The sequence below is a fragment of the Eleutherodactylus coqui genome, chromosome 7 (assembly GCF_035609145.1).
Source record: "Eleutherodactylus coqui strain aEleCoq1 chromosome 7, aEleCoq1.hap1, whole genome shotgun sequence".
NCBI classification, from domain to species: Eukaryota; Metazoa; Chordata; class Amphibia; order Anura; family Eleutherodactylidae; genus Eleutherodactylus; species Eleutherodactylus coqui.
Window position 1 is genome coordinate 90,333,563 of NC_089843.1, and position 26,087 is coordinate 90,359,649.

The 26,087-nt window shown below is 51.5% G+C and overlaps 1 protein-coding gene across 6 annotated transcripts in view; it reads left to right on the forward strand.

Moving 5' to 3' along the window:
- The window catches only part of EXOC1 (exocyst complex component 1), a 66,054-nt gene that overhangs the window by 26,304 nt on the left and 13,663 nt on the right, over positions 1–26,087 (forward strand). For 4 of the 6 annotated variants that reach the window (XM_066573359.1, XM_066573361.1, XM_066573360.1 and 1 more), the window contains 4 exons: positions 1,398–1,442; positions 5,717–5,880; positions 10,139–10,249; positions 14,566–14,636. In XM_066573359.1, the coding sequence (XP_066429456.1) occupies positions 1,398–1,442; positions 5,717–5,880; positions 10,139–10,249; positions 14,566–14,636 (391 nt within the window). The remainder of the gene's footprint in view (positions 1–1,397; positions 1,443–5,716; positions 5,881–10,138; positions 10,250–14,565; positions 14,637–26,087) is intronic. The other 2 variants (XM_066573363.1, XM_066573364.1) reach the window with 1 other exon arrangement.

A 26,087-nucleotide genomic window follows, 5' to 3' on the forward strand; every position in this document is an offset into this window, starting at 1 on the left:
GAAAGTCGATACATTATTGTGCACTAAGCTTAATGGATACACCCTATGTTCACCTGAAGTCAGAATCCCCTTGTCTTACATTCATAGTGTTGTCCTATTTCTTACCTAACTACCTACTGACCAGTTTTGATCCAGAACAGTTAGGGCACATGTCCACAAGTACTGAAAATGCTGTGGATTATCTGTGCTGATGTGCACATGGAAAATCCACAACAGATTACGGTACCAGGCATGGGAGTGACATATGAACAAATCTCATCCATTGAAAATCCATCTATGGGGAGGACTTGTCAATCCACAGCGTGGCCATTTCTTTTGTGGCTTTTAATTGCAGATTTCGCCCCTTTTCAATGTAGAGGGGTGAATTATTTTTGCAGATGTTGCTGTGGATTTGTAGCATATGTTTCCACCCTGTGTGGACATACTCCAAGTGTTCTAGAAAGGAAAGTCATCAGTTTATTTGTATTCTTTATATGTCTCTGCAAATGGGAAGATGGAACAATGCCTCTACAGCGCCACCTGTTAGAAGGTTGCAGTCCTGCAAGTCAATATCAGACCTTTTTAACAAACCATGCAACATTGACTGGGAATATAAGCCAAAGCCAGAGTCTTCTGCAGAAGGAAAAGATAAGCATGTACAGGCAGGTGTTTTTGCCCCTCATCAGGTTGCTGGGAGAGAGGCCTATGACATGGGTCGGAAGGGGAAAAGTTTCTTCTTAGGGAGAGCACCTAATAGGTGTGGGGAGGCTCTTCAGGTCATGCATGCTCTTCTGGGAAATGTATGCAAATGGAAAGCTGGAACAATGCCTCTACAGCGCCACCTATTAGAGGGGAGCATTCCTGCAAGTCAATGTCATACATTTTAACAAGCCTTGTAACAGAAGGAAAACCTAAGCACGTGCAGACACAATTTCAGGGTATTTGCCCCTTATCAGTAGGTTGCTGGGTAGGTGAGTGGCCTTATATGTCTCTAGAATATAAGAATATCTGCAGTAGCTGCCAGAAAGGTGAAGGTGGTAGGATCAATTTCTGCTGCTATGTAAATATGCATTGGATGCATTGGTTCTTTAAACAGGCATTTAAAGACATATCAGTCACATCCTTGTCTCTTCTGATATCTTTCCCATACCTGAAATGTATTTAACTTCATTACATCTTACATGAATGACTGCGTACCTCTAATAGAAAGTGTGACTGCGTCTCTCCTTACAACAGTTATACGTTGAATTGTCCATGTAACTGTTTACAGCTTAAGTTAACCATATCTGCTTAATCTAGTCTTCTGCATGTCTCTTTCCAACTAGTGCCTAACTAGTGCCTCTTGTGCATGGTCTTCGCTAAATGCCTGTTTTCTAATGCATCTTTGTCTTTGGTGCTTGCAACTTAATCCAAACCAGCTACGCTGCCTCGAAAAGAGAGTGCCGTGAAACAGGAGACAGAAAGTGAGTATACCGTGTGGCTGCCTTCTATTGGCAACTGTGTAATGACTTGATTTTACCAAATGGCTTGATAAATGACTTCATCATTTAGTCGTATTGTTTTCTTGATTCTAAGACTGTGGCTAATTGCACAATCTACATTGAAGGCGCCTTTAGGCTTTGGACTCATCCATTCACTATAGAAATGCAAACCAGAAAGCGGCTCCTCTGCAATCGCTCCCATGCAAGGACTGGCTGGAAACCACAACAGATGCACAGGAAAAGAGTAAATGCCCATGTACACGTAACGATTATCGCTCAAAATTTGTTCAAATGACCAAAAATGATCAGTAATCGTTACATGTTAGCTCATCGTGCATTTTACGTTTGAACGATGATTTTAAGGTGAACATAAAATCCATCCTTTAGCTACTGACATGTAAATCAAACACATTTATTTGTCAGTAGACTACAGGCTGTTATCTCCACGGGAGACGGCAGATAACATTGTAATCTGCCGGCAGCCGCGAGCAGAACAATGCAAATGTGTGCACAGCTGGGCGTGTGATTAATCACACGCTGGGCTCTGCAAACAGCTCCTGGAGGCCCTTTTACATGCAAATGAAGATGATAAAGTATTAATTGTCATTAACACTTTATGCATAAATATCGCTAAATTGTTCAATCTTTCAGACATTTGAAAGATTATCTTTGTGTGTAAATGGGCCTTAAGTCCACCATTGGATAAAAACTTTCTTTTTCTTGAAAAATCCAGACATAGAGGAACAGAGAGCATGTGCCGTTTTGCATGTTTCCCCTAATCATAGACATCAATGCACACTTATATCAGAATAGACAGTTAATCAGATGCTTGAAACAAGAACACACGACACCAAAGCAGAAATCTAATAACAAGGAAACAGAATAAAAATAACTAATAGTGCAATAAAACCATGCGGCTTATAGGTTTGCAAAATTTGCATCCAAAATGTTTTTTTATGAAGAAGTTTGCGATAATGATTTCCACCCCGTAATGGGCAGTTAACTCTTTAAACACCGCAGACTTGTAAGAAAGAAAAATCTCCTTTGTAAGCCAAAAAGAAATGGGATGAAACGGCCGATACATTTTTTTTCTTTCCCAGCAGTACATCCAACATACTGCACTTGGCAGGATAGACTGTAATGAGATAAACCACAAAAGTATTATTGCAGTCTATATATTAACCCTTTGCAATCCAACTTTGGATTTAGAGTTTCCTAGGGGGTTTTCTCTTTCTGCCATTATACAATGGCGCCATCTACTGGCTAGACACAGTACTACAATATGGGACGTACTGGAGAGGCTCCCGACAACAGAACGGCCAGTAATATACATTAAGAATACCCTGTTGGACGTTTTCCGACATTGGAGCTGTACAGCCTTCAATCAGAATGTCGTCAGACAATTATGCTGAAATTTATTTATTTTTTTTGTGACACACGACACAATTTCTTTGAAGTGTGAACAACAAATAAATCCATTTATGTCCACTTTTCACACAGCCTGAATAGCGAAGCCAAGAGGATGGTTCAATGCAATGTAATTATACTATGTGATAATAAATGTTGCAGCATTTATTATCACCCAGCATGATTATTGACCACGAATTGAATGGTCCTCTTGGCTTCGCTATTCAGACTGTGTCCGGACATAACAGATGTATTTGTTATTTAGTTGTTCACACAAAACAAAATTGTCCTGTGTCACAGCAATGATTTTTCATTTTATTGCACTTTTAGCTATTTTTTATTTTTATTCTGTTTTTCTTGTTATTAGATTTCTCCTTTTGGTGTCATGTTTTTTTTTGTTTCAAGCGCCCGATTGGCTGTCTATTGTGATTTAAGTGTTACTCACATGTGCCTTGGTGTCTATGATTAAGGACAACATGCTTGGCTGAAATATGTAAGGCGCCACCTGCTTCTTGTGAACCTATGTCTGGCTGTTTTTTTTTTCAATATAGAGTTTTTCTCCTACCTGGACTCACTCTATTTTCCTGTGCATCCACTCACTATGTACACAATTAGTAGCCATTTAAAGTTAACATTATTCGGAGACGGGTTACTTTACCTGGCAGGTTCTTCTAAATCTCTTGTGTCAGAGGTTAATTAGTACAACAGAGAAAAAGATCATTTTCTTCTTAATTACATGGTCACCTACTGTTCACTTTAGACCAAAACAGTAGGTGAACAACAGAAGGAGTCAATGGAAAATAATAAATCTGATTGGTAGGATCAGTGAATATCTTCTTTTGGTAGGACAATCCTTTAAAATCTTGTGATTATCTCTCACCATTTGGAATTAATTCTGCATGAAGTCATTAAGGTAATTGGCTGATTCAGACATCCAATTCAGTGTCTTGGTCAAATTGATTTTAAAGGGCCACTCCAGTGAAATTCTTCTTCATTTACTATGTAGCCATTCCTCTAGTATATCTAACTGGGCTAGTGTTGCCTTAGGCCGGCTTCACACGAGCGTGACAGGCTCTGCCGCGTAATATTCCGCAATGAAGCCCGTCATGGCGCCCCCCAGAGACCCCATACTTACCAGCGGAAGATAGCGTGAAGACGCTTCCCCGCCCACCGCCGTCGCGTCATGTGACACGCCCACCGCGTCACGTGACACGCCGGCCGCGTCATATGACGCGCCGGCCGCGTCATATGACGCGCGGCGGTAGGCGGGGAAGCGTTTTTTTTTTTTTACGCTATCTTCCGTTGGTTACAGCGGGAGATAGCGTGAACGGACGGCTTCCATTGACTGCAATGGAAGCCGTCAGCGCGTACACCCGCGGCAAATAAAGCATGCTGCGGGTGAGGACGGGAGATTTCACGGTGCGAAATTCCGCGGTGGAATTCCGCATCGTGAGCATTGAGCTATTAGGTTCAATAGAACCTAATAGCAGGGGGCAACGCAACGGATTTTTGCCGCGAATTTACGCGGCGTAAATCCGTTCGTGGGAAGGAGGCCTTAGTTAGTTTATTCCTTTCATATCTAAAACTCCTGGCCTCCTCCTCAGATGGTCATGACCAGCTCAGATTTACTTAGGTTTATGTGTTCAGTTTCTAGTCATTTCCTTAGTCTGAATAATATTATTACATGGACTTGAACACAGAAACTGCCTAGAGAGGGAGGCAGACACTCCTATCACACCGTTATAATAGAGGTGATCACAGCTCATCCTCCTGACTATACTTATGGTCTGTAGCCTATTTAGATGAATATAAAAGGTACTGAACATTGAACTGTCTACCCAGCCAGTAGAAATAGTAAAACCTGTAGCTAATGCTGTGCTGATTGATGTGAAGTGAAAGCAAAATTTTCACTATCAAGATGATGCCTGATAAGTATCAGACAGGAGGCTGCACTGCATGGAAATAGCTGCAATACACAAATGAGACCTTCAGAGTATGACAGGTAATTTGATGACTGCGGCAGGGATGGAAAAATCTGTTCTTTGCCGGAGTGGTTCTTTAAATATCCTATGAAAAAAATTAATGTAATCATTTTTTCTAGCATTTAAATGATGGTTAAACCTTGAAAAATAACATTTCTTTAATCTGACATTAGTTGACGCTGATACTGAATTATTGGAAAGGCATAGAAAAGTTTGTAACATTAATTTGTAGTTGTTAAGAACTGTCAGGAAGACTGCTCACAATATAATGTTAAAGTGGTTGTGCCCCAATTAGGGCATGTGACCATCATAGAGCAAGCTCAGTAACTTGGGATCTCCTACATGGCTGGAAAGGAGCGTCACTCTAAGAGCGGCTCCTGTTTTGGCACATGTTGTGCCTTCTTTGTACTACAGGTTGACCATCGTACTACTAAATATCTGTCTGGACATGGCCTCATCTGGGAAAATTGCTAGTGGTGCCGCGAGAGGAACCTGTGGCAATTCAGCTGTTCCCCTGGGACTTTGCATATTGAAAGGGGTTGTGAATTTTAGAAGAAGCCTACTTTAAAGCCAGTTTTACATAAGTGTATTAGAGGCACATTCATACGATCCTCACGCTGACGACTGTCCCCGTCCAACTGCAGGTCTATGACTTTGGGTCAGTAGATCGAAACCCTTGTCTGTATTACGAACATATGAATGCACCTATAATATGCCCGTATGAAACTGGGCGAACTCAAGCTTGGCTTTTTAAGTGTTTCAATCTGTTCCTAATTGCAGTTAGTAGGAGCCAGGCAAATGTCCATTTACAGGTTAGTATTCCTCTCTTCTCCTCCTTAAAATCTCTTCCCTCCTCCTGGGTTTCAGGTCTTCATGGCAGCTCCGGGAAGCTGACCGGATCCACATCCAGTCTGAATAAACTGTCGGTTCAGAGTTCCGGAAGCCGCAGGTCTCAGTCCTCTTCATTGTTGGATATGGGCAACATGTCTGCCTCTGACTTGGATGTAGCTGACCGCACCAAATTTGATAAGGTATATTTTTCTTTTCTGATCTTAACTATATCAGTGGCCTTTACCCTTTATACTGACCCAGTATGTTTCACGGGATTGGCACATAACAAATGTGTTGCCAATATTCAAAAAGGGGGCAAAAAGTGAACCTGCAAACTACAGGCTTGCAAGTCTTACTTCTTTTGTGGGTAAAATGTTTGAGGGGTTTCTAAGAGATGCTATCTGGAGTACCTCAAGGAAAATAGCTGTATAACGCCATATCAGCATGGGTTTATGAGAGATCGCCCCTGTCAAACCAACCTGATCAGCTTCTACGAGGAGGTAAGTTCTAGACTGGACCGGGGAGAGTCACTGGATCTTGTGTATCTGGACTTTTCCAAGGCGTTTGATACTGTGCCACATAAAGGGTTGGTATATGAAATGAGAATGCTTGGTCTGGGGGAGAATGTGTGTAAGTGGGTAAGATACTGACTCGGTGATAGAAGGTAGGGTGGTTATTAATGCTATATATACTCTGGTTCACCATTACTAGTGGGGTACCACAGGGGGCAGTACTGGGCCCTATTCGTTTTAACCTTGTAGAAGGATTACACAGTAAAATATCAATCCTTGCAGTTAGTGTGGAAATGCGTAATGTAGGTAACACAATAAAGGGCAATACACTATAACAAATGTATCTGGATAAGTTCGAGGCTTGGGCATAAAAGTGGCAAATATGATAAATATAAGGTTATATACATGGGCAGAGGAAATACACGTCACCATTACACACTAAATGGGGAAACCATTGGGGAACACTGGGGAAAAGAACTTGAGGATTGTTGTAGAAACTTTTTATTCCTTGGCCTTGGTATAAATAGATGATGGGAGAGATCTCTGTATTTTCCCCCGAGTTATTTATACACAGTTATTAGGTCACCCTTTAGCCGTCTTTTTTTTCTAAACTAAAAAAAACTAATTTTGATCATCTCTCTGGGTGTTGTAGTCCACCCATTCCATTTATTACTTTTACTTGCCTGCCTTTGAACCTGCCCAAGTACTGATATATCAACAGTTTTCTAAAGTATGAAGGTTCTTCTTGCCCATTTTTTTGCTTGTGTATACACATTTCATGTTTTTAAGTTTTAATTCTCAGATGGTCTTCCCCATTTTTCTCCTGCACTGCTGTTTGCAATCTACTTTCAGCTAAGGGGCACGTGGCAAGCTTAGCACTGCCAGTAGTTCACTGTCCTGTGCTTTCTTCCCCTCACTTCTGTTGCTGCATTGCACTGTCTCTGATCCAGTCAGCAGGGAGACAGTATCTGAATACCTGCTCCACTGCTGTCCCAGTATGATTGTAGGAATTGAGCATTTGGAGACTTTCTGGCTAAAAGATTAGTAAATCCAAAGTAACAGTGGCAGCCACCTCAGCCTTAATTTACAGTGGTAAAGCAAAAATCTTTTAAATGAAACTGTATATTACAAGATTGATGAGAGACACGGGCTATTAGATGAACAGAAGTTTTTTTGAAAAGTTAGTGCCCCTTTAACTAAAAGTAACTACAGTAAGTCAGAGGCGTAACTTGAAGTTTCTGGGCCCCAATGCAAAACATGTACTAGGGCCTCCAACTATAATGCTTTATTCATAGTACTGGGCTCCCTATATGGAGAAGAGAGGCCTTATGGGCCCCCCAAGGCTCCTGGGCCCAGGTGCAACCACATACTCTGCATCCCTGTCCTAAAATTCTTATATTGGGCTGTGTATGGGCAGTTTTGGTTATTTTAGTAAAAATCTAGGGTCAGCTGGCTATAATGCCAATGGCACATGCTTTATGAACTAGCTAAAGGGCGTTTTCTAAAAAAGTGTGCTTGTTAAAGACACTCTCACCTACTTCTAGCACTATAGGCTAAGCTTATGGACTAAAAGTAGCTGAAGCACTGAGTCTGTGGATGTAAGTGTTTTTCTTCCCCTGATATCACTGGAAGCCGTCACTGCAGTGCATGGAGTGGTGCTGCTAAGAAGTCCACCTATTATGTTCAATATTTTTATAGAAGAAATTCTTTGTTTTCAATAAACAAACAAGTCTCGCAGGACGACATAAAATGAATTGCGAATACATAACTAAACCAGCTCAGACTTTGTGCGAAAACTTTGCCTATCTTAGGCCGGCTGCACACGGAATTCCGCGGCGGAGCCCGTCACGGCGCCCCCCAGAGACCCCAATACTTACCTCCAGATCCGGAGTCTTCCGTCCCGCATGACGCTTCGGTGCGCATGTGCAATAGAGCGCGTGACACGCCGCAGCGTCATATGGCACGCCCCCAGCATCACATGACGTGCCGGCCGCGTCATATGACGCGGCTGGCGGTGGGCGTGGAAGCGGTTTCAGGCTATCTTCCACTGTGCTGGAAGATAGCGTGACGGACGGCTTCCATTGACTGCAATGGAAGCCATCCGCGTGTACACCCGCGACAAATAGAGCATGCCGCGGGTGAGGACGGGTGATTTTATGGTGGAATTCCGCACTGTAAGCATTGTGCTATTAGGTTCAATAGAACCTAATAGCTGCGGGCAACGCAGCGGATTTCCGCCGCGTACTACGCGGCGGAAATCCGTCTGTGGGAAGGAGCCCTTATCGCAACGTTTGTCTCTAACACATCAAACGATCTCCTAAGAATTAACTAGATCAGTGCCGGCTTATGTTCATCGATAAATTATATTGGTCTAGGCTCCAAGACCAATGGAAAAGAAAAAGTAAGAAGAAGAAAGAAAAAGAGAACAGTAAGGGGAAGGGGCTGAGAGGGAGGGAAATATAAGGTATCCCAACCCTCTGGCCCCTGGACAAATGTCAAGGAGAGCAGCATCCGATGGAGCATCTCAAACAGATTCTGCAGTCCTCTGCGGATAAAAAATCCAATAGCCATCTTTATTGTTTAAAACCACTCCATAGGCAGAGCACAAAAAATGCGAGGTTTCGTCCTATGCAAAGGACTTTGTCAACCCTCTGGCCCCTGAAATCCAATAGCGAGAGATGAAATTAAGAAAATGAGAGAGGGATGTCCGCCGATTATAAAGTTAGAATGGGTAGACTACTTAAAGGGGTTGTCCCGCGAAAGCAAGTGGGGTTCAGCACTTCTGTATGGCCATATTAATGCACTTTGTAATATACATTGTGCATTAATTATGAGCCATACAGAAGTTATTCACTTACCTGCTCCGTTGCTGGCGTCCCCGTCTCCATGGTGCCGTCTAATTTCAGCGTCTAATCTCCCGATTAGATGCGCTTGCGCAGTCCGGTCTTCTCCCTGGTGAATGGGGCCGCTCGTGCCGGAGAGCTGCTCCTCGTAGCTCCGCCCCGTCACATGTGCCGATTCCAGCCAATCAGGAGGCTGGAATCGGCAATGGAACGCACAGAGCCCACGGTGCACCATGGGAGAAGACCTGCGGTCCACCGTGGGTGAAGATCCCAGCGGCCATCTTAGCAAGGTAAGGAAGAAGTCGCCGCAGCGTGGGGATTCGGGTAAGTACTATCCGTTTGTTTTTTTTTACCCCTGCATCGGGTTTGTCTCGCGCCGAACGGGGGGGCTATTGAAAAAAAACAAAAAACCCGTTTCGGCGCGGGACAACCCCTTTAACAGCACTGTCCAATGCACTTGAGTAGCAGCTTTTAGTGCTCACACTGGGGAAGCGACTGGGAAGATAAGTATAACCCTTACATCCCCAGACTGAGCTCAGCTTATAGTGCTAAAAGTAGGGGACGGAGTCTCTTTAAGGGCCTTTAAGTTGCTGGTACTGCAACTCTACACCATTGAGGTAAACAGGGCTATAATACGCTCCACCCCTATGCATGGATATGCTTCTATGTCTGCAGCAATGAAAACCTGTGGTGCACAAGCGAAGGTTATGTACCCTTCATTCTGTTAGTTGTTGGGGGGTCCTTTGTTCTGTATTACACATGGATGCCCATCCTAAGGATGGTACTGCAGCTCGTTATCATTCAAGTAAATTGGCCTGAACTGCACTTCCATGGACAGCTGCACTGGAACAACAGTGAAGAGGTGGCACCTAGCTGCTGATCGTTGTAGGACCTGTGCCAATCACATTGCTATTGATGGTCTGTTCTGGAAATCCCTTTAAAGGCAATGACTTGTACAGTTGCTGCCGTATTTAAGCATACAGTACGTTACATATTGAGTCAGCTCCTTCTTCTCTTGTTGCCCTCTGTGACTCCTATAATTGCTTACATGTGGTTAATAAGATGTGGCCGCTCAATGTAATCACCATTTTGTTTCTCTTTAGATCTTTGAACAGGTCCTAAGTGAACTGGAGCCGCTGTGTCTGGCTGAACAGGACTTCATCAGTAAATTCTTTAGTCTATCGCAGCATCAGAGCATGCCTCGGACACCCATGGTATAGAGTGCTAGTCCTTTATTAATCTTACCGTATATAGTAGATGTCCAATAGTTGTGTACCTACCTGTTCTGCGCCGTACAGACAGACTGCCATCTCCAGCCGACTCTACATTATACTGCTGGATTTGGGGCGGTGGAGTCAGTAAAACCGATCTTCTGATAACTCCATTTTTTCCCACTCCAATGACTTCATAGACGTCTCATGCGGAATTATTAGCATTCACAAAGTTTACTGTAGTAAAATACATCAGGTTTAACCCTTTAACTCCCAGCCGCTTTTTCGAGTTTTGGATTTTTCTAATCCCCGTGTTCTAAGCGTTATACCTTTTTTAACTAATGTTTTTGTTGACATGGCCCTATGAATACTTATGTCTTGCAGGATGAGTTGTATTTTTTAATGCTACCAATAATGTACCATATAATATGTTGGCAAACTATTACACATTTTTAAGAGGGGTATAATGGAAAACAAAACACTGCAAAACTACCATTTTTCGTGTGTTTTTTGATTTTGCAGCGTTCATGGTGCGGCATAAAGGACATGTTAACACCATTCTGTGGGTCACTGTGTGAGATAAATAATGCAATACTTTCATAGTTCAGTCTTTTTTGTATTTTTTTTTTTATTACAGTAAATTGCTTTTTTTATTGATAAGCATTTTAACAATAAAGCATACATATGCGGACCACCAAAGAGAAAGTACTAAAGAACTCAGCTGATAAATAATGGAGAACTATTTGCAGTCAATTACAAACTACTGTTAGACCTCATTTACACTGACAGATGATCGCTTAAAAGTCACTCAATCGATAGTTTGAGTGACAGTTTTGAGCGATCATCTTTGCATAGTCTATAGTAGCTAAGTAGCTACTTAAGAGCTATGCAGGCGGAGCAGGACACCACCGCTATCCCTCGGCGAACAATACAGCTGTTCTGCATAAGCAAACAGCTGTATTGTTCTCCTTGATTACAGTCGGCGTCCTGCTGTGAACTACCAGAAGGTTACGGGCTGTAAGAATCTTATCAGCACTGCCGACTGTGATAACAGCCTGCACCGGTGATAAGAGTTCATTGCTCAATTCAAGAAAACTAGAATTGAGCAATGAACGACTTGTGCACAAAAACTGGACGATGTCCGTGCATTTAGACCCAACGATTCTCGCTCAAAAGAAGTCTTTCAGTGATTCTTTTTTTTTTTTTTTGAGCGAGAGTCGTTGGGTCAAAATGGGGCTTTAGAGTAAAGTTTCCATGGCTGCATAGGAGCTGTATACAATTTTCTTCAGTTTTGTGTAATCACGGCTGTTGTCAAAGTTGTGTCTTTTTTTTTTTTTAACTGGTTTCGGCTTTGTTGACATCACCATTTTGATTTTTGATGGAGTTTAACAGCTCTGAACTTTGTGTTGCCCTGTTTTTAGCCGTTTTACTGCAGGAAGCAGACTGCTCCATACATTTCGCAGTGGCCTGAGTTGGTACTGCAGGCTGAGACCTATTGAAGTGAATGGGCCAATGTGCAATGTATGGTCTGCTTCCTGCAGCGAAACAGCTAGGTGCTTTACATATAAAAGTAGTAGTACTGTTTGAGAAAATATCAGATGGTTCTTTAGTATGCATGTTGGGAAACAACAAGTCAGTAATGTTTTATGGGAATTATTATCATTGGGTTCTTTTTAATTCCCAGCCTTTCTAGTAGAATAGTTTTATTGTTGTTTGGGGAAAGGGGGATTTGATAATGTGTATTTATTAACCAGCTTCTCAGAAATTAAACCAGGCTTTTGTGTCAAGCTGAACAGATAAATTGGCCACAAAATCACAAATGAATTTTTGAAGGGAGGGGTAGGGGGGGGGGGGGGGGGCATGGGAGGATTTATTGGTAAATCTAAATTATGACACTATGAATAATTTAATTCACTCATCTGTTGTGGTTTTGTAGAAGTCTAGAAAATCTGACGTGTATACCGGATTTTATAAGGGTAATGGATTAGAGGAGACTCCATGGATTAGTGAAGCTGTCTCCTATTACCTCGGTTGGGAAAGAAGTAATGTATTATTAATCAAAACCTTGATAATGATGATATTAATGTGGTTTACCTCCATGTAATATTGTTTGTAAAATTATCCAAAGCCTTGTTTTTAAAAATGTCATTTCATATGGCCAGAAAATTGGTGTAAAATTAGACCATGTAGATAACTACAGGGTGGGCCACGAAAAAGTAGGCCAGCACCACTCTTATGAAAGATGTCTCAAAGTAAATCTTTGTTGCCCATAGCAACCAATCACAGCACAGATTTCATTAGTTATACTGTTGAGGTCAAATGAAAGGTACGCTGTGATTGGTTGCTATGGGCAACATAGATTTTCTATTAGACAGCTTTCATAAGAGTGTAGTTACTTTTCTTTGGCCCACCCTGAAGAACACAGTGGAAGTTGTTGTAGTGCAGCCGTCTGATCCGGTTAATGAAGCAGAGACTAGGACAATATTTTTTGCAACTAGTCCTCAAAAAACGTGTCTTAGCACTTTGTGTCTACAACACTTATGTGTTTCCATGGTAACATATCTTAAACTAGATCTGTATAATCTGATCCTGCTGTCACACTATCTTTCATCTGTCCTCTACTATTTGCTATAATACATTCTGTAGATTATCAAGAAGCAGGGAACAGATGGAAGAGTTTGGCTGCAAGATCTGACTAGCTACATTTTTAGAAAATCCTCTAGATTTGTGCTTTTGAGTGAAATTAAATAAACCACAACATGCCACATCCAAAATCTTTGTTTATGAGCGTATTTGCATGTCATTGCAGATATACTCCTTGCACAGTGCAAATGAATTTGCTTTGACCACTAATACACTTTGGCCTGTCACTTATTTGCAGTAGAAAATATTGTACTGCTCATCAGATTAGGGCAAATTTTTGCGGTTTGCGTTCAGTAGAGTTAAGTGAACCGAAATAGCCGAAACCTGTTTCGAGTCGAACTTTGCTAAAAGTTCGGTTCAGCAAAAACCTAAACCTCGTACGGGTTCGTCTCGGACAGATCCTCTAAAATTTCTTCTACCTCCTTTTTCCCTCTTCCCCTTCCCCTTCTCCCCCCCCCCTTCCCCACTCCCCTTCCCCTTCTCCCCCCTTCCCCTTCTTCTCCCCACTCCCCTTCCCCTTCTCCCCCCTCCCCCCCTTCCCTTCTTCTCCCCACTCCCCTTCCCCTTCTCCCCCCTTCCCCTTCTTCTTCTCCCCCCCCCTTCCCCCCCCTTCCCCTTCCCCCCCCCCTTCCCCTTCTCCCCCCCTTCCCCTTCTTCTCCCCCCCTTCCCCTTCTTCCCCTCCCCCCCTTCCCCTTCTTCTCCCCCCCCTTCCCCTTCTTCCCCCCCCCTTCTTCTCCCCCCCCCTTCCCCTTCTTCCCCCCCCCCTTCTTCCCCCCCCTTCCCCTTCTTCCTCCCCCCCCCCTTCCCCTTCTTCCTCCCCCCCCCCTTCCCCTTCTTCCTCCCCCCCCTTCCCCTTCTTCCTCCCCCCCCCTTCCCCTTCTTCCTCCCCCCCCCTTCCCCTTCTTCCTCCCCCCCCCTTCCCCTTCTTCCCCCCCCCTTCCCCTTCTTCCCCCCCCCCCCTTCCCCTTCTTCCTCCCCTTCTTCCCCCCCCCTTCCCCTTCTTCCCCCCCCTTCCCCTTCTTCCTCCCCCCCCTTCCCCTTCCCCCCCCTTCCCCTTCTTTCCCTTCCCCCTTCTTTCCCTTCCCCCTTCTTTCCCTTCCCCCTTCTTTCCCTTCCCCCTTCTTTCCCTTCCCCCTTCTTTCCCTTCCTCCTTCTTTCTTTCCCTTCCCCCTTCTTTCCCTTCCTCCTTCTTTCTTTCCCTTCCTCCTTCTTTCCCTGCCCCCTTCTTTCTTTCCCTTCCCCCTTCTTTCTTTCCCTTCCCCCTTCTCCCCCCCCCCTTTCTTTCCCCCCCTTCCCCTTCTTGAAGGGTTCATTCATCACAAGTATTCTGTTTAAAGAGGTATTCTGGCAGAAATCGTCTATAGCTAATGCTCCAGCGCTGGGCATCTACTCCTGCAGTAATGTTGGTGGTTTTTGGTTTTCTGCACTATGCAAGTGCTGTTGAATCTTCACTAACTTACGGATTTATCAAGATCACATACTCACTATCACAAGTTCTGCTAGTGGATAGTTAGTGGGATACACTGGTGGTCACCAAAGTTTCCCTTTTGGAAAGTTGTTTTGGAAGATGCAATGTGTTAATAATTTGCTGGATGTATTACTTCGTAGTTTTTAGAAGAAAATTGTGCGCATTGTTTGATGTTTTTTCACAGAAGAGTCTTATGTTTTATGTTAGGGTGAAGGAGATGACGCAGATGGTGGTGGATTATCTCGGACACAGAACACAAGCATAACAACATCCTCGGAGTATGTCTGTTCATCTTATTATTGCTAAGAGACAATTTTTATTTGACATGACCTGCTTCTAAACATACTGGAACAACACACCGTTTTTGGGATTAAATTCTGTCCTGGGGAAGGGGGTTATATTGCCTTTAGTTGTTCTTAGAGATGAGCGAATATACTCGTTTCCAGTAATTACTCGATCGAGCACCGCGATTTTTGAGTACTTCCGTACTCGGGTGAAAAGATTCGGGGGGCGCCAGGGGGCGGGGGGAGGCGTGGCGGAGCGCGGGGTAGCAGCAGGGAACAGGGGGGAGCCCTCTCTCTCTCCCTCTCCTCCCCCCCCCCCACTCCCCGCTGCAACCCCCCACTCACCCACGGCGCCCCCCGAATCTTTTCACCCGAGTACGGAAGTACTCGAAAATCATGGCGCTCGGGCGAAAAAGGGGCGTGGCCGAGTAGGTTCGCTCATCTCTAGTTGTTCTTCTTTGCCGACCTTCCAAGGTTCCAGGTCCCCTTATATCTCATTTTCTAATTACCTAATCTGCAGTGCTGTCTGATTGGCAAAATGGTCACCAATTCGACTAAGATTTTGCAGATGGCGGCAAGATTTTTCAATTTTGTAGCCAACTGAGGCTAGCTCTACCACCATGCTGTATGAAAAGAACTTTCTCTGAAGACCTGCCTAGCTATGCCCCCTAATACACTCATGATGCCGGCAGGGCCTAGAGCTCAGTGCTACCTGCCTATAAAGTAATCTGAAGCAGCCACTGCTGTGAATGGGGGAGGAAAGCGGGAGAGTGCCAGACTGGTGGCTGCACGGGGATAATGGGGAGAGTGCCTATGACTGGTGGCTGCACGGGGATAATGGGGAGAGTGCCTATGACTGGTGGCTGCACGGGGATAATGGGGAGAGTGCCTATGACTGGTGGCTGCACAGGGATTATGGGGAGAGTGCCTATGACTGGTGGCTGCACAGGGATTATGGGGAGAGTGCCTATGACTGGTGGCTGCACTGGGATGGTGGGGAGAGTGCCTATGACTGGTGGCTGCACTGGGATGGTGGGGAGAGTGCCTATGACTGGTGGCTGCACAGGGATGATGGGGAGAGTGCCTATGACTGGTGGCTGCACAGGGATGATGGGGAGAGTGCCTATGACTGGTGGCTGCACGGGGATGATGGGGACCGTGCCTATGCCTGGTGGCTGCACGGGGATGATGGGGACAGTGCCTATGACTGGTGGCTGCACGGGGATGATGGGGACAGTGCCTATGACTGGTGGCTGCACGGGGATGATGGGGACAGTGCCTATGACTGGTGGCTGCACGGGGATGATGGGGACAGTGCCTATGACTGGTGGCTGCACGGAGATGATGGGGAGAGCGCCTATGACTGGTGGCTGCACGGAGATGATGGGGAGAGAGCCTATGACTGGTGGCTGCACGGAGATGATGGGGAGAGCGCCTATGACTGGTGGCTGCACGGAGATGATGGGGAGAGCGCCTATGACTGGTGGCTGCACGGGGATGATGGGGAGAGCACCTATGACTGGTGGCTGCACGGGGATGATGGGGAGAGCACCTATGACTGGTGGCTGCACGGGGATCATGGGGAGAGCGCCTATGACTGGTGGATCGTGGGGAAAGCGCCTGTGACTGGTGGCTGCACAGGGATAATGGGGAGAGCGCCTATGACTGGTGGCTGCACGGGGATCATGGGGAGAGCGCCTATGACTGGTGGATCGTGGGGAAAGTGCCTATGACTGGTGGCTGCACAGGGATGATGGGGACAGTGCCTATGACTGGTGGCTGCACGGGGATGATGGGGACAGTGCCTATGACTGGTGGCTGCACGGGGATGATGGGGACAGTGCCTATGACTGGTGGCTGCACGGGGATGATGGGGACAGTGCCTATGACTGGTGGCTGCACGGGGATGATGGGGACAGTGCCTATGACTGGTGGCTGCACGGGGATGATGGGGACAGTGCTTATGACTGGTGGCTGCACGGGGATGATGGGGACAGTGCCTATGACTGGTGGCTGCACGGGGATGATGGGGACAGTGCCTATGACTGGTGGCTGCACGGGGATGATGGGGACAGTGCCTATGACTGGTGGCTGCACGGGGATGATGGGGGACAGTGCCTATGACTGGTGACTGCACGGGGATGATGGGGACAGTGCCTATGACTGGTGGCTGCACGGGGATGATGGGGACAGTGCCTATGACTGGTGGCTGCACGGGGATGATGGGGACAGTGCCTATGACTGGTGGCTGCACGGGGATGATGGGGGACAGTGCCTATGACTGGTGGCTGCACGGGGATGATGGGGACAGTGCCTATGACTGGTGGCTGCACGGGGATGATGGGGACAGTGCCTATGACTGGTGGCTGCACGGGGATGATGGGGACAGTACCTATGACTGGTGGCTGCACGGGGATGATGGGGACAGTGCCTATGACTGGTGGCTGCACGGGGATGATGGGGACAGTGCCTATGACTGGTGGCTGCACGGGGATGATGGGGACAGTGCCTATGACTGGTGGCTGCACGGGGATGATGGGGACAGTGCCTATGACTGGTGGCTGCACGGGGATGATGGGGACAGTGCCTATGACTGGTGGCTGCACGGGGATGATGGGGACAGTGCCTATGACTGGTGGCTGCACGGGGATGATGGGGACAGTGCCTATGACTGGTGGCTGCACGGGGATGATGGGGACAGTGCCTATGACTTGTGGCTGCACGGGGATGATGGGGACAGTGCCTATGACTGGTGGCTGCACGGGGATGATGGGGACAGTGCCTATGACTGGTGGCTGCACGGGGATGATGGGGACAGTGCCTATGATTGGTGGCTGCACGGGGATGATGGGGAGAGCGCGTATGACTGGTGGATCGTGGGGAGAGGGCCTATGACTGGTGGCTGCACGGGGATCGTGGGGAGAGCGCCTATGACTGGTGGCTGCACGGGGATCATGGGGAGAGCGCCTATGACTGGTGGCTGCACGGGGATCATGGGGAGAGCGCCTATGACTGGTGGATCGTGGGGAAAGCGCCTGTGACTGGTGGCTGCACAGGGATAATGGGGAGAGCGCCTATGACTGGTGGCTGCACGGGGATCATGGGGAGAGCGCCTATGACTGGTGCATCGTGGGGAAAGTGCCTATGACTGGTGGCTGCACAGGGATGATGGGGACAGTGCCTATGACTGGTGGCTGCACGGGGATGATGGGGACCGTGCCTATGACTGGTGGCTGCACGGGGATGATGGGGACAGTGCCTATGACTGGTGGCTGCACGGGGATGATGGGGACAGTGCCTATGACTGGTGGCTGCACGGGGATGATGCGGACAGGGCCTATGACTGGTGGCTGCACGGAGATGATGGGGAGAGCGCCTATGACTGGTGGCTGCACGGAGATGATGGGGAGAGAGCCTATGACTGGTGGCTGCACGGAGATGATGGGGAGAGCGCCTATGACTGGTGGCTGCACGGAGATGATGGGGAGAGCGCCTATGACTGGTGGCTGCACGGGGATGATGGGGAGAGCACCTATGACTGGTGGCTGCACGGGGATGATGGGGAGAGCACCTATGACTGGTGGCTGCACGGGGATGATGGGGAGAGCGCCTATGACTGGTGGCTGCACGGGGATCATGGGGAGAGCGCCTATGACTGGTGGATCGTGGGGAAAGCGCCTATGACTGGTGGCTGCACAGGGATAATGGGGAGAGTGCCTATGACTGGTGGCTGCACAGGGATGATGGGGAGAGTGCCTATGACTGGTGGATCGTGGGGAAAGCGCCTGTGACTGGTGGCTGCACAGGGATAATGGGGAGAGCGCCTATGACTGGTGGCTGCACGGGGATCATGGGGAGAGCGCCTATGACTGGTGGATCGTGGGGAAAGTGCCTATGACTGGTGGCTACACAGGGATGATGGGGACAGTGCCTATGACTGGTGGCTGCACAGGGATGATGGGGACAGTGCCTATGACTGGTGGCTGCACAGGGATGATGGGGACAGTGCCTATGACTGGTGGCTGCACGGGGATGATGGGGACAGTGCCTATGACTGGTGGCTGCACGGGGATGATGGGGACAGTGCCTATGACTGGTGGCTGCACGGGGATGATGGGGACAGTGCCTATGGCTGGTGGCTGCACGGGGATGATGGGGACAGTGCCTATGGCTGGTGGCTGCACGGGGATGATGGGGACAGTGCCTATGACTGGTGGCTGCACGGGGATGATGGGGACAGTGCCTATGACAGGTGGCTGCACGGGGATGATGGGGACAGTGCCTATGACTGGTGGCTGCACGGGGATGATGGGGACAGTGCCTATGACTGGTGGCTGCACGGGGATGATGGGGGACAGTGCCTATGACTGGTGGCTGCACGGGGATGATGGGGACAGTGCCTATGACTGGTGGCTGCACGGGGATGATGGGGACAGTGCCTATGACTGGTGGCTGCACGGGGATGATGGGGACAGTGCCTATGACTGGTGGCTGCACGGGGATGATGGGGACAGTGCCTATGACTGGTGGCTGCACGGGGATGATGGGGACAGTGCCTATGACTGGTGGCTGCACGGGGATGATGGGGACAGTGCCTATGACTGGTGGCTGCACGGGGATGATGGGGACAGTGCCTATGACTGGTGGCTGCACGGGGATGATGGGGAGAGCGCCTATGACTGGTAGCTGCACGGGGATGATGGGGACAGTGCCTATGGTGGCTGCACGGGGATGATGGGGACAGTGCCTATGGTGGCTGCACGGGGATGATGGGGACAGTGCCTATGACTGGTGGCTGCACGGGGATGATGGGGACAGTGCCTATGACTGGTGGCTGCACGGGGATGATGGGGAGAGCGCCTATGACTGGTGGCTGCACGGGGATCGTGGGAAGAGCGCCTATGACTGGTGGCTGCACGGGGATCGTGGGGAGAGCGCCTATGACTGGTGGCTGCACGGGGATCGTGGGGAGAGCGCCTATGACTGGTGGCTGCACGGGGATCGTGGGGAGAGCGCCTATGACTGGTGGCTGCACGGGGATCGTGGGGAGAGCGCCTATGACTGGTGGCTGCACGGGGATCGTGGGGAGAGCGCCTATGACTGGTGGCTGCACGGGGATCGTGGGGAGAGCGCCTATGACTGGTGGCTGCACGGGGATCGTGGGGAGAGCGCCTATGACTGGTGGCTGCACGGGGATCGTGGGGAGAGCGCCTATGACTGGTGGCTGCACGGGGATCGTGGGGAGAGCGCCTATGACTGGTGGCTGCACGGGGATCGTGGGGAGAGCGCCTATGACTGGTGGCTGCACGGGGATCGTGGGGAGAGCGCCTATGACTGGTGGCTGCACGGGGATCGTGGGAGAGCGCCTATGACTGGTGGCTGCACGGGGATCGTGGGGAGAGCGCCTATGACTGGTGGCTGCACGGGGATCGTGGGGAGAGCGCCTATGACTGGTGGCTGCACGGGGATCGTGGGGAGAGCGCCTATGACTGGTGGCTGCACGGGGATCGTGGGGAGAGCGCCTATGACTGGTGGCTGCACGGGGATCGTGGGGAGAGCGCCTATGACTGGTGGCTGCACGGGGATCGTGGGGAGAGCGCCTATGACTGGTGGCTGCACGGGGATCGTGGGGAGAGCGCCTATGACTGGTGGCTGCACGGGGATCGTGGGGAGAGCGCCTATGACTGGTGGCTGCACGGGGATCGTGGGGAGAGCGCCTATGACTGGTGGCTGCACGGGGATCGTGGGGAGAGCGCCTATGACTGGTGGCTGCACGGGGATCGTGGGGAGAGCGCCTATGACTGGTGGCTGCACGGGGATCGTGGGGAGAGCGCCTATGACTGGTGGCTGCACGGGGATCGTGGGGAGAGCGCCTATGACTGGTGGCTGCACGGGGATCGTGGGGAGAGCGCCTATGACTGGTGGCTGCACGGGGATCGTGGGGAGAGCGCCTATGACTGGTGGCTGCACGGGGATCGTGGGGAGAGCGCCTATGACTGGTGGCTGCACGGGGATCGTGGGGAGAGCGCCTATGACTGGTGGCTGCACGGGGATCGTGGGGAGAGCGCCTAAGACTGGTGGCTGCACGGGGATCGTGGGGAGAGCGCCTATGACTGGTGGCTGCACGGGGTTCGTGGGGAGAGCGCCTATGACTGGTGGCTGCACGGGGATCGTGGGGAGAGCGCCTATGACTGGTGGCTGCACGGGGATGATGGGGACAGTGCCTATGACTGGTGGCTGCACGGGGATGATGCGGACAGGGCCTATGACTGGTGGCTGCACGGAGATGATGGGGAGAGCGCCTATGACTGGTGGCTGCACGGAGATGATGGGGAGAGCGCCTATGACTGGTGGCTGCACGGAGATGATGGGGAGAGCGCCTATGACTGGTGGCTGCACGGGGATGATGGGGAGAGCACCTATGACTGGTCGCTGCACGGGGATGATGGGGAGAGCACCTATGACTGGTGGCTGCACGGGGATGATGGGGAGAGCGCCTATGACTGGTGGCTGCACGGGGATCATGGGGAGAGCGCCTATGACTGGTGGATCGTGGGGAAAGCGCCTATGACTGGTGGCTGCACAGGGATAATGGGGAGAGTGCCTATGACTGGTGGCTGCACAGGGATGATGGGGAGAGCGCCTATGACTGGTGGCTGCACGGGGATCGTGGGGAGAGCGCCTATGACTGGTGGCTGCACGGGGATCGTGGGGAGAGCGCCTATGACTGGTGGCTGCACGGGGATCGTGGGGAGAGCGCCTATGACTGGTGGCTGCACGGGGATCGTGGGGAGAGCGCCTATGACTGGTGGCTGCACGGGGATCGTGGGGAGAGCGCCTATGACTGGTGGCTGCACGGGGATCGTGGGGAGAGCGCCTATGACTGGTGGCTGCACGGGGATCGTGGGGAGAGCGCCTATGACTGGTGGCTGCACGGGGATCGTGGGGAGAGCGCCTATGACTGGTGGCTGCACGGGGATCGTGGGGAGAGCGCCTATGACTGGTGGCTGCACGGGGATCGTGGGGAGAGCGCCTATGACTGGTGGCTGCACGGGGATCGTGGGGAGAGCGCCTATGACTGGTGGCTGCACGGGGATCGTGGGGAGAGCGCCTATGACTGGTGGCTGCACGGGGATCGTGGGGAGAGCGCCTATGACTGGTGGCTGCACGGGGATCGTGGGGAGAGCGCCTATGACTGGTGGCTGCACGGGGATCGTGGGGAGAGCGCCTATGACTGGTGGCTGCACGGGGATCGTGGGGAGAGCGCCTATGACTGGTGGCTGCACGGGGATCGTGGGGAGAGCGCCTAAGACTGGTGGCTGCACGGGGATCGTGGGGAGAGCGCCTATGACTGGTGGCTGCACTGGGTTCGTGGGGAGAGCGCCTATGACTGGTGGCTGCACGGGGATCGTGGGGAGAGCGCCTATGACTGGTGGCTGCACGGGGATGATGGGGACAGTGCCTATGACTGGTGGCTGCACGGGGATGATGCGGACAGGGCCTATGACTGGTGGCTGCACGGAGATGATGGGGAGAGCGCCTATGACTGGTGGCTGCACGGAGATGATGGGGAGAGCGCCTATGACTGGTGGCTGCACGGAGATGATGGGGAGAGCGCCTATGACTGGTGGCTGCACGGGAATGATGGGGAGAGCACCTATGACTGGTCGCTGCACGGGGATGATGGGGAGAGCACCTATGACTGGTGGCTGCACGGGGATGATGGGGAGAGCGCCTATGACTGGTGGCTGCACGGGGATCATGGGGAGAGCGCCTATGACTGGTGGATCGTGGGGAAAGCGCCTATGACTGGTGGCTGCACAGGGATAATGGGGAGAGTGCCTATGACTGGTGGCTGCACAGGGATGATGGGGAGAGCGCCTATGACTGGTGGCTGCACGGGGATCGTGGGGAGAGCGCCTATGACTGGTGGCTGCACGGGGATCGTGGGGAGAGCGCCTATGACTGGTGGCTGCACGGGGATCGTGGGGAGAGCGCCTATGACTGGTGGCTGCACGGGGATCGTGGGGAGAGCGCCTATGACTGGTGGCTGCACGGGGATCGTGGGGAGAGCGCCTATGACTGGTGGCTGCACGGGGATCGTGGGGAGAGCGCCTATGACTGGTGGCTGCACGGGGATCGTGGGGAGAGCGCCTATGACTGGTGGCTGCACGGGGATCGTGGGGAGAGCGCCTATGACTGGTGGCTGCACGGGGATCGTGGGGAGAGCGCCTATGACTGGTGGCTGCACGGGGATCGTGGGGAGAGCGCCTATGACTGGTGGCTGCACGGGGATCGTGGGGAGAGCGCCTATGACTGGTGGCTGCACGGGGATCGTGGGGAGAGCGCCTATGACTGGTGGCTGCACGGGGATCGTGGGGAGAGCGCCTATGACTGGTGGCTGCACGGGGATCGTGGGGAGAGCGCCTATGACTGGTGGCTGCACGGGGATCGTGGGGAGAGCGCCTATGACTGGTGGCTGCACGGGGATCGTGGGGAGAGCGCCTATGACTGGTGGCTGCACGGGGATCGTGGGGAGAGCGCCTATGACTGGTGGCTGCACGGGGATCGTGGGGAGAGCGCCTATGACTGGTGGCTGCACGGGGATCGTGGGGAGAGCGCCTAAGACTGGTGGCTGCACGGGGATCGTGGGGAGAGCGCCTATGACTGGTGGCTGCACGGGGATCGTGGGGAGAGCGCCTATGACTGGTGGCTGCACGGGGATCGTGGGGAGAGCGCCTATGACTGGTGGCTGCACGGGGTTCGTGGGGAGAGCGCCTATGACTGGTGGCTGCACGGGGATCGTGGGGAGAGCGCCTAAGACTGGTGGCTGCACGGGGATCGTGGGGAGAGCGCCTATGACTGGTGGCTGCACGGGGATGATGGGGACAGTGCCTATGACTGGTGGCTGCACGGAGATGATGGGGAGAGCGCCTATGACTGGTGGCTGCACGGAGATGATGGGGAGAGCGCCTATGACTGGTGGCTGCACGGAGATGATGGGGAGAGCGCCTATGACTGGTGGCTGCACGGGGATGATGGGGAGAGCACCTATGACTGGTGGCTGCACGGGGATGATGGGGAGAGCACCTATGACTGGTGGCTGCACGGGGATGATGGGGAGAGCGCCTATGACTGGTGGCTGCACGGGGATCATGGGGAGAGCGCCTATGACTGGTGGATCGTGGGGAAAGCGCCTATGACTGGTGGCTGCACAGGGATAATGGGGAGAGTGCCTATGACTGGTGGCTGCACAGGGATGATGGGGAGAGTGCCTATGACTGGTGGATCGTGGGGAAAGCGCCTGTGACTGGTGGCTGCACAGGGATAATGGGGAGAGCGCCTATGACTGGTGGCTGCACGGGGATCATGGGGAGAGCGCCTATGACTGGTGGATCGTGGGGAAAGTGCCTATGACTGGTGGCTACACAGGGATGATGGGGACAGTGCCTATGACTGGTGGCTACACAGGGATGATGGGGACAGTGCCTATGACTGGTGGCTGCACAGGGATGATGGGGACAGTGCCTATGACTGGTGGCTGCACGGGGATGATGGGGACAGTGCCTATGACTGGTGGCTGCACGGGGATGATGGGGACAGTGCCTATGACTGGTGGCTGCACGGGGATGATGGGGACAGTGCCTATGGCTGGTGGCTGCACGGGGATGATGGGGACAGTGCCTATGGCTGGTGGCTGCACGGGGATGATGGGGACAGTGCCTATGACTGGTGGCTGCACGGGGATGATGGGGACAGTGCCTATGACAGGTGGCTGCACGGGGATGATGGGGACAGTGCCTATGACTGGTGGCTGCACGGGGATGATGGGGACAGTGCCTATGACTGGTGGCTGCACGGGGATGATGGGGGACAGTGCCTATGACTGGTGGCTGCACGGGGATGATGGGGACAGTGCCTATGACTGGTGGCTGCACGGGGATGATGGGGACAGTGCCTATGACTGGTGGCTGCACGGGGATGATGGGGACAGTGCCTATGACTGGTGGCTGCACAGGGATGATGGGGACAGTGCCTATGACTGGTGGCTGCACGGGGATGATGGGGACAGTGCCTATGACTGGTGGCTGCACAGGGATGATGGGGAGAGTGCCTATGACTGGTGGATCGTGGGGAAAGCGCCTGTGACTGGTGGCTGCACAGGGATAATGGGGAGAGCGCCTATGACTGGTGGATCGTGGGGACAGCGCCTATGACTGGTGGCTGCACAGGGATAATGGGGAGAGTGCCTATGACTGGTGGCTGCACAGGGATGATGGGGAGAGTGCCTATGACTGGTGGATCGTGGGGAAAGCGCCTGTGACTGGTGGCTGCACAGGGATAATGGGGAGAGCGCCTATGACTGGTGGCTGCACGGGGATCATGGGGAGAGCGCCTATGACTGGTGGATCGTGGGGAAAGTGCCTATGACTGGTGGCTACACAGGGATGATGGGGACAGTGCCTATGACTGGTGGCTGCACAGGGATGATGGGGACAGTGCCTATGACTGGTGGCTGCACAGGGATGATGGGGACAGTGCCTATGACTGGTGGCTGCACGGGGATGATGGGGACAGTGCCTATGACTGGTGGCTGCACGGGGATGATGGGGACAGTGCCTATGACTGGTGGCTGCACGGGGATGATGGGGACAGTGCCTATGGCTGGTGGCTGCACGGGGATGATGGGGACAGTGCCTATGGCTGGTGGCTGCACGGGGATGATGGGGACAGTGCCTATGACTGGTGGCTGCACGGGGATGATGGGGACAGTGCCTATGACAGGTGGCTGCACGGGGATGATGGGGACAGTGCCTATGACTGGTGGCTGCACGGGGATGATGGGGACAGTGCCTATGACTGGTGGCTGCACGGGGATGATGGGGGACAGTGCCTATGACTGGTGGCTGCACGGGGATGATGGGGACAGTGCCTATGACTGGTGGCTGCACGGGGATGATGGGGACAGTGCCTATGACTGGTGGCTGCACGGGGATGATGGGGACAGTGCCTATGACTGGTGGCTGCACGGGGATGATGGGGACAGTGCCTATGACTGGTGGCTGCACGGGGATGATGGGGACAGTGCCTATGACTGGTGGCTGCACGGGGATGATGGGGACAGTGCCTATGACTGGTGGCTGCACGGGGATGATGGGGACAGTGCCTATGACTGGTGGCTGCACGGGGATGATGGGGACAGTGCCTATGACTGGTGGCTGCACGGGGATGATGGGGACAGTGCCTATGACTGGTGGCTGCACGGGGATGATGGGGAGAGCGCCTATGACTGGTAGCTGCACGGGGATGATGGGGACAGTGCCTATGGTGGCTGCACGGGGATGATGGGGACAGTGCCTATGGTGGCTGCACGGGGATGATGGGGACAGTGCCTATGACTGGTGGCTGCACGGGGATGATGGGGAGAGCGCCTATGACTGGTGG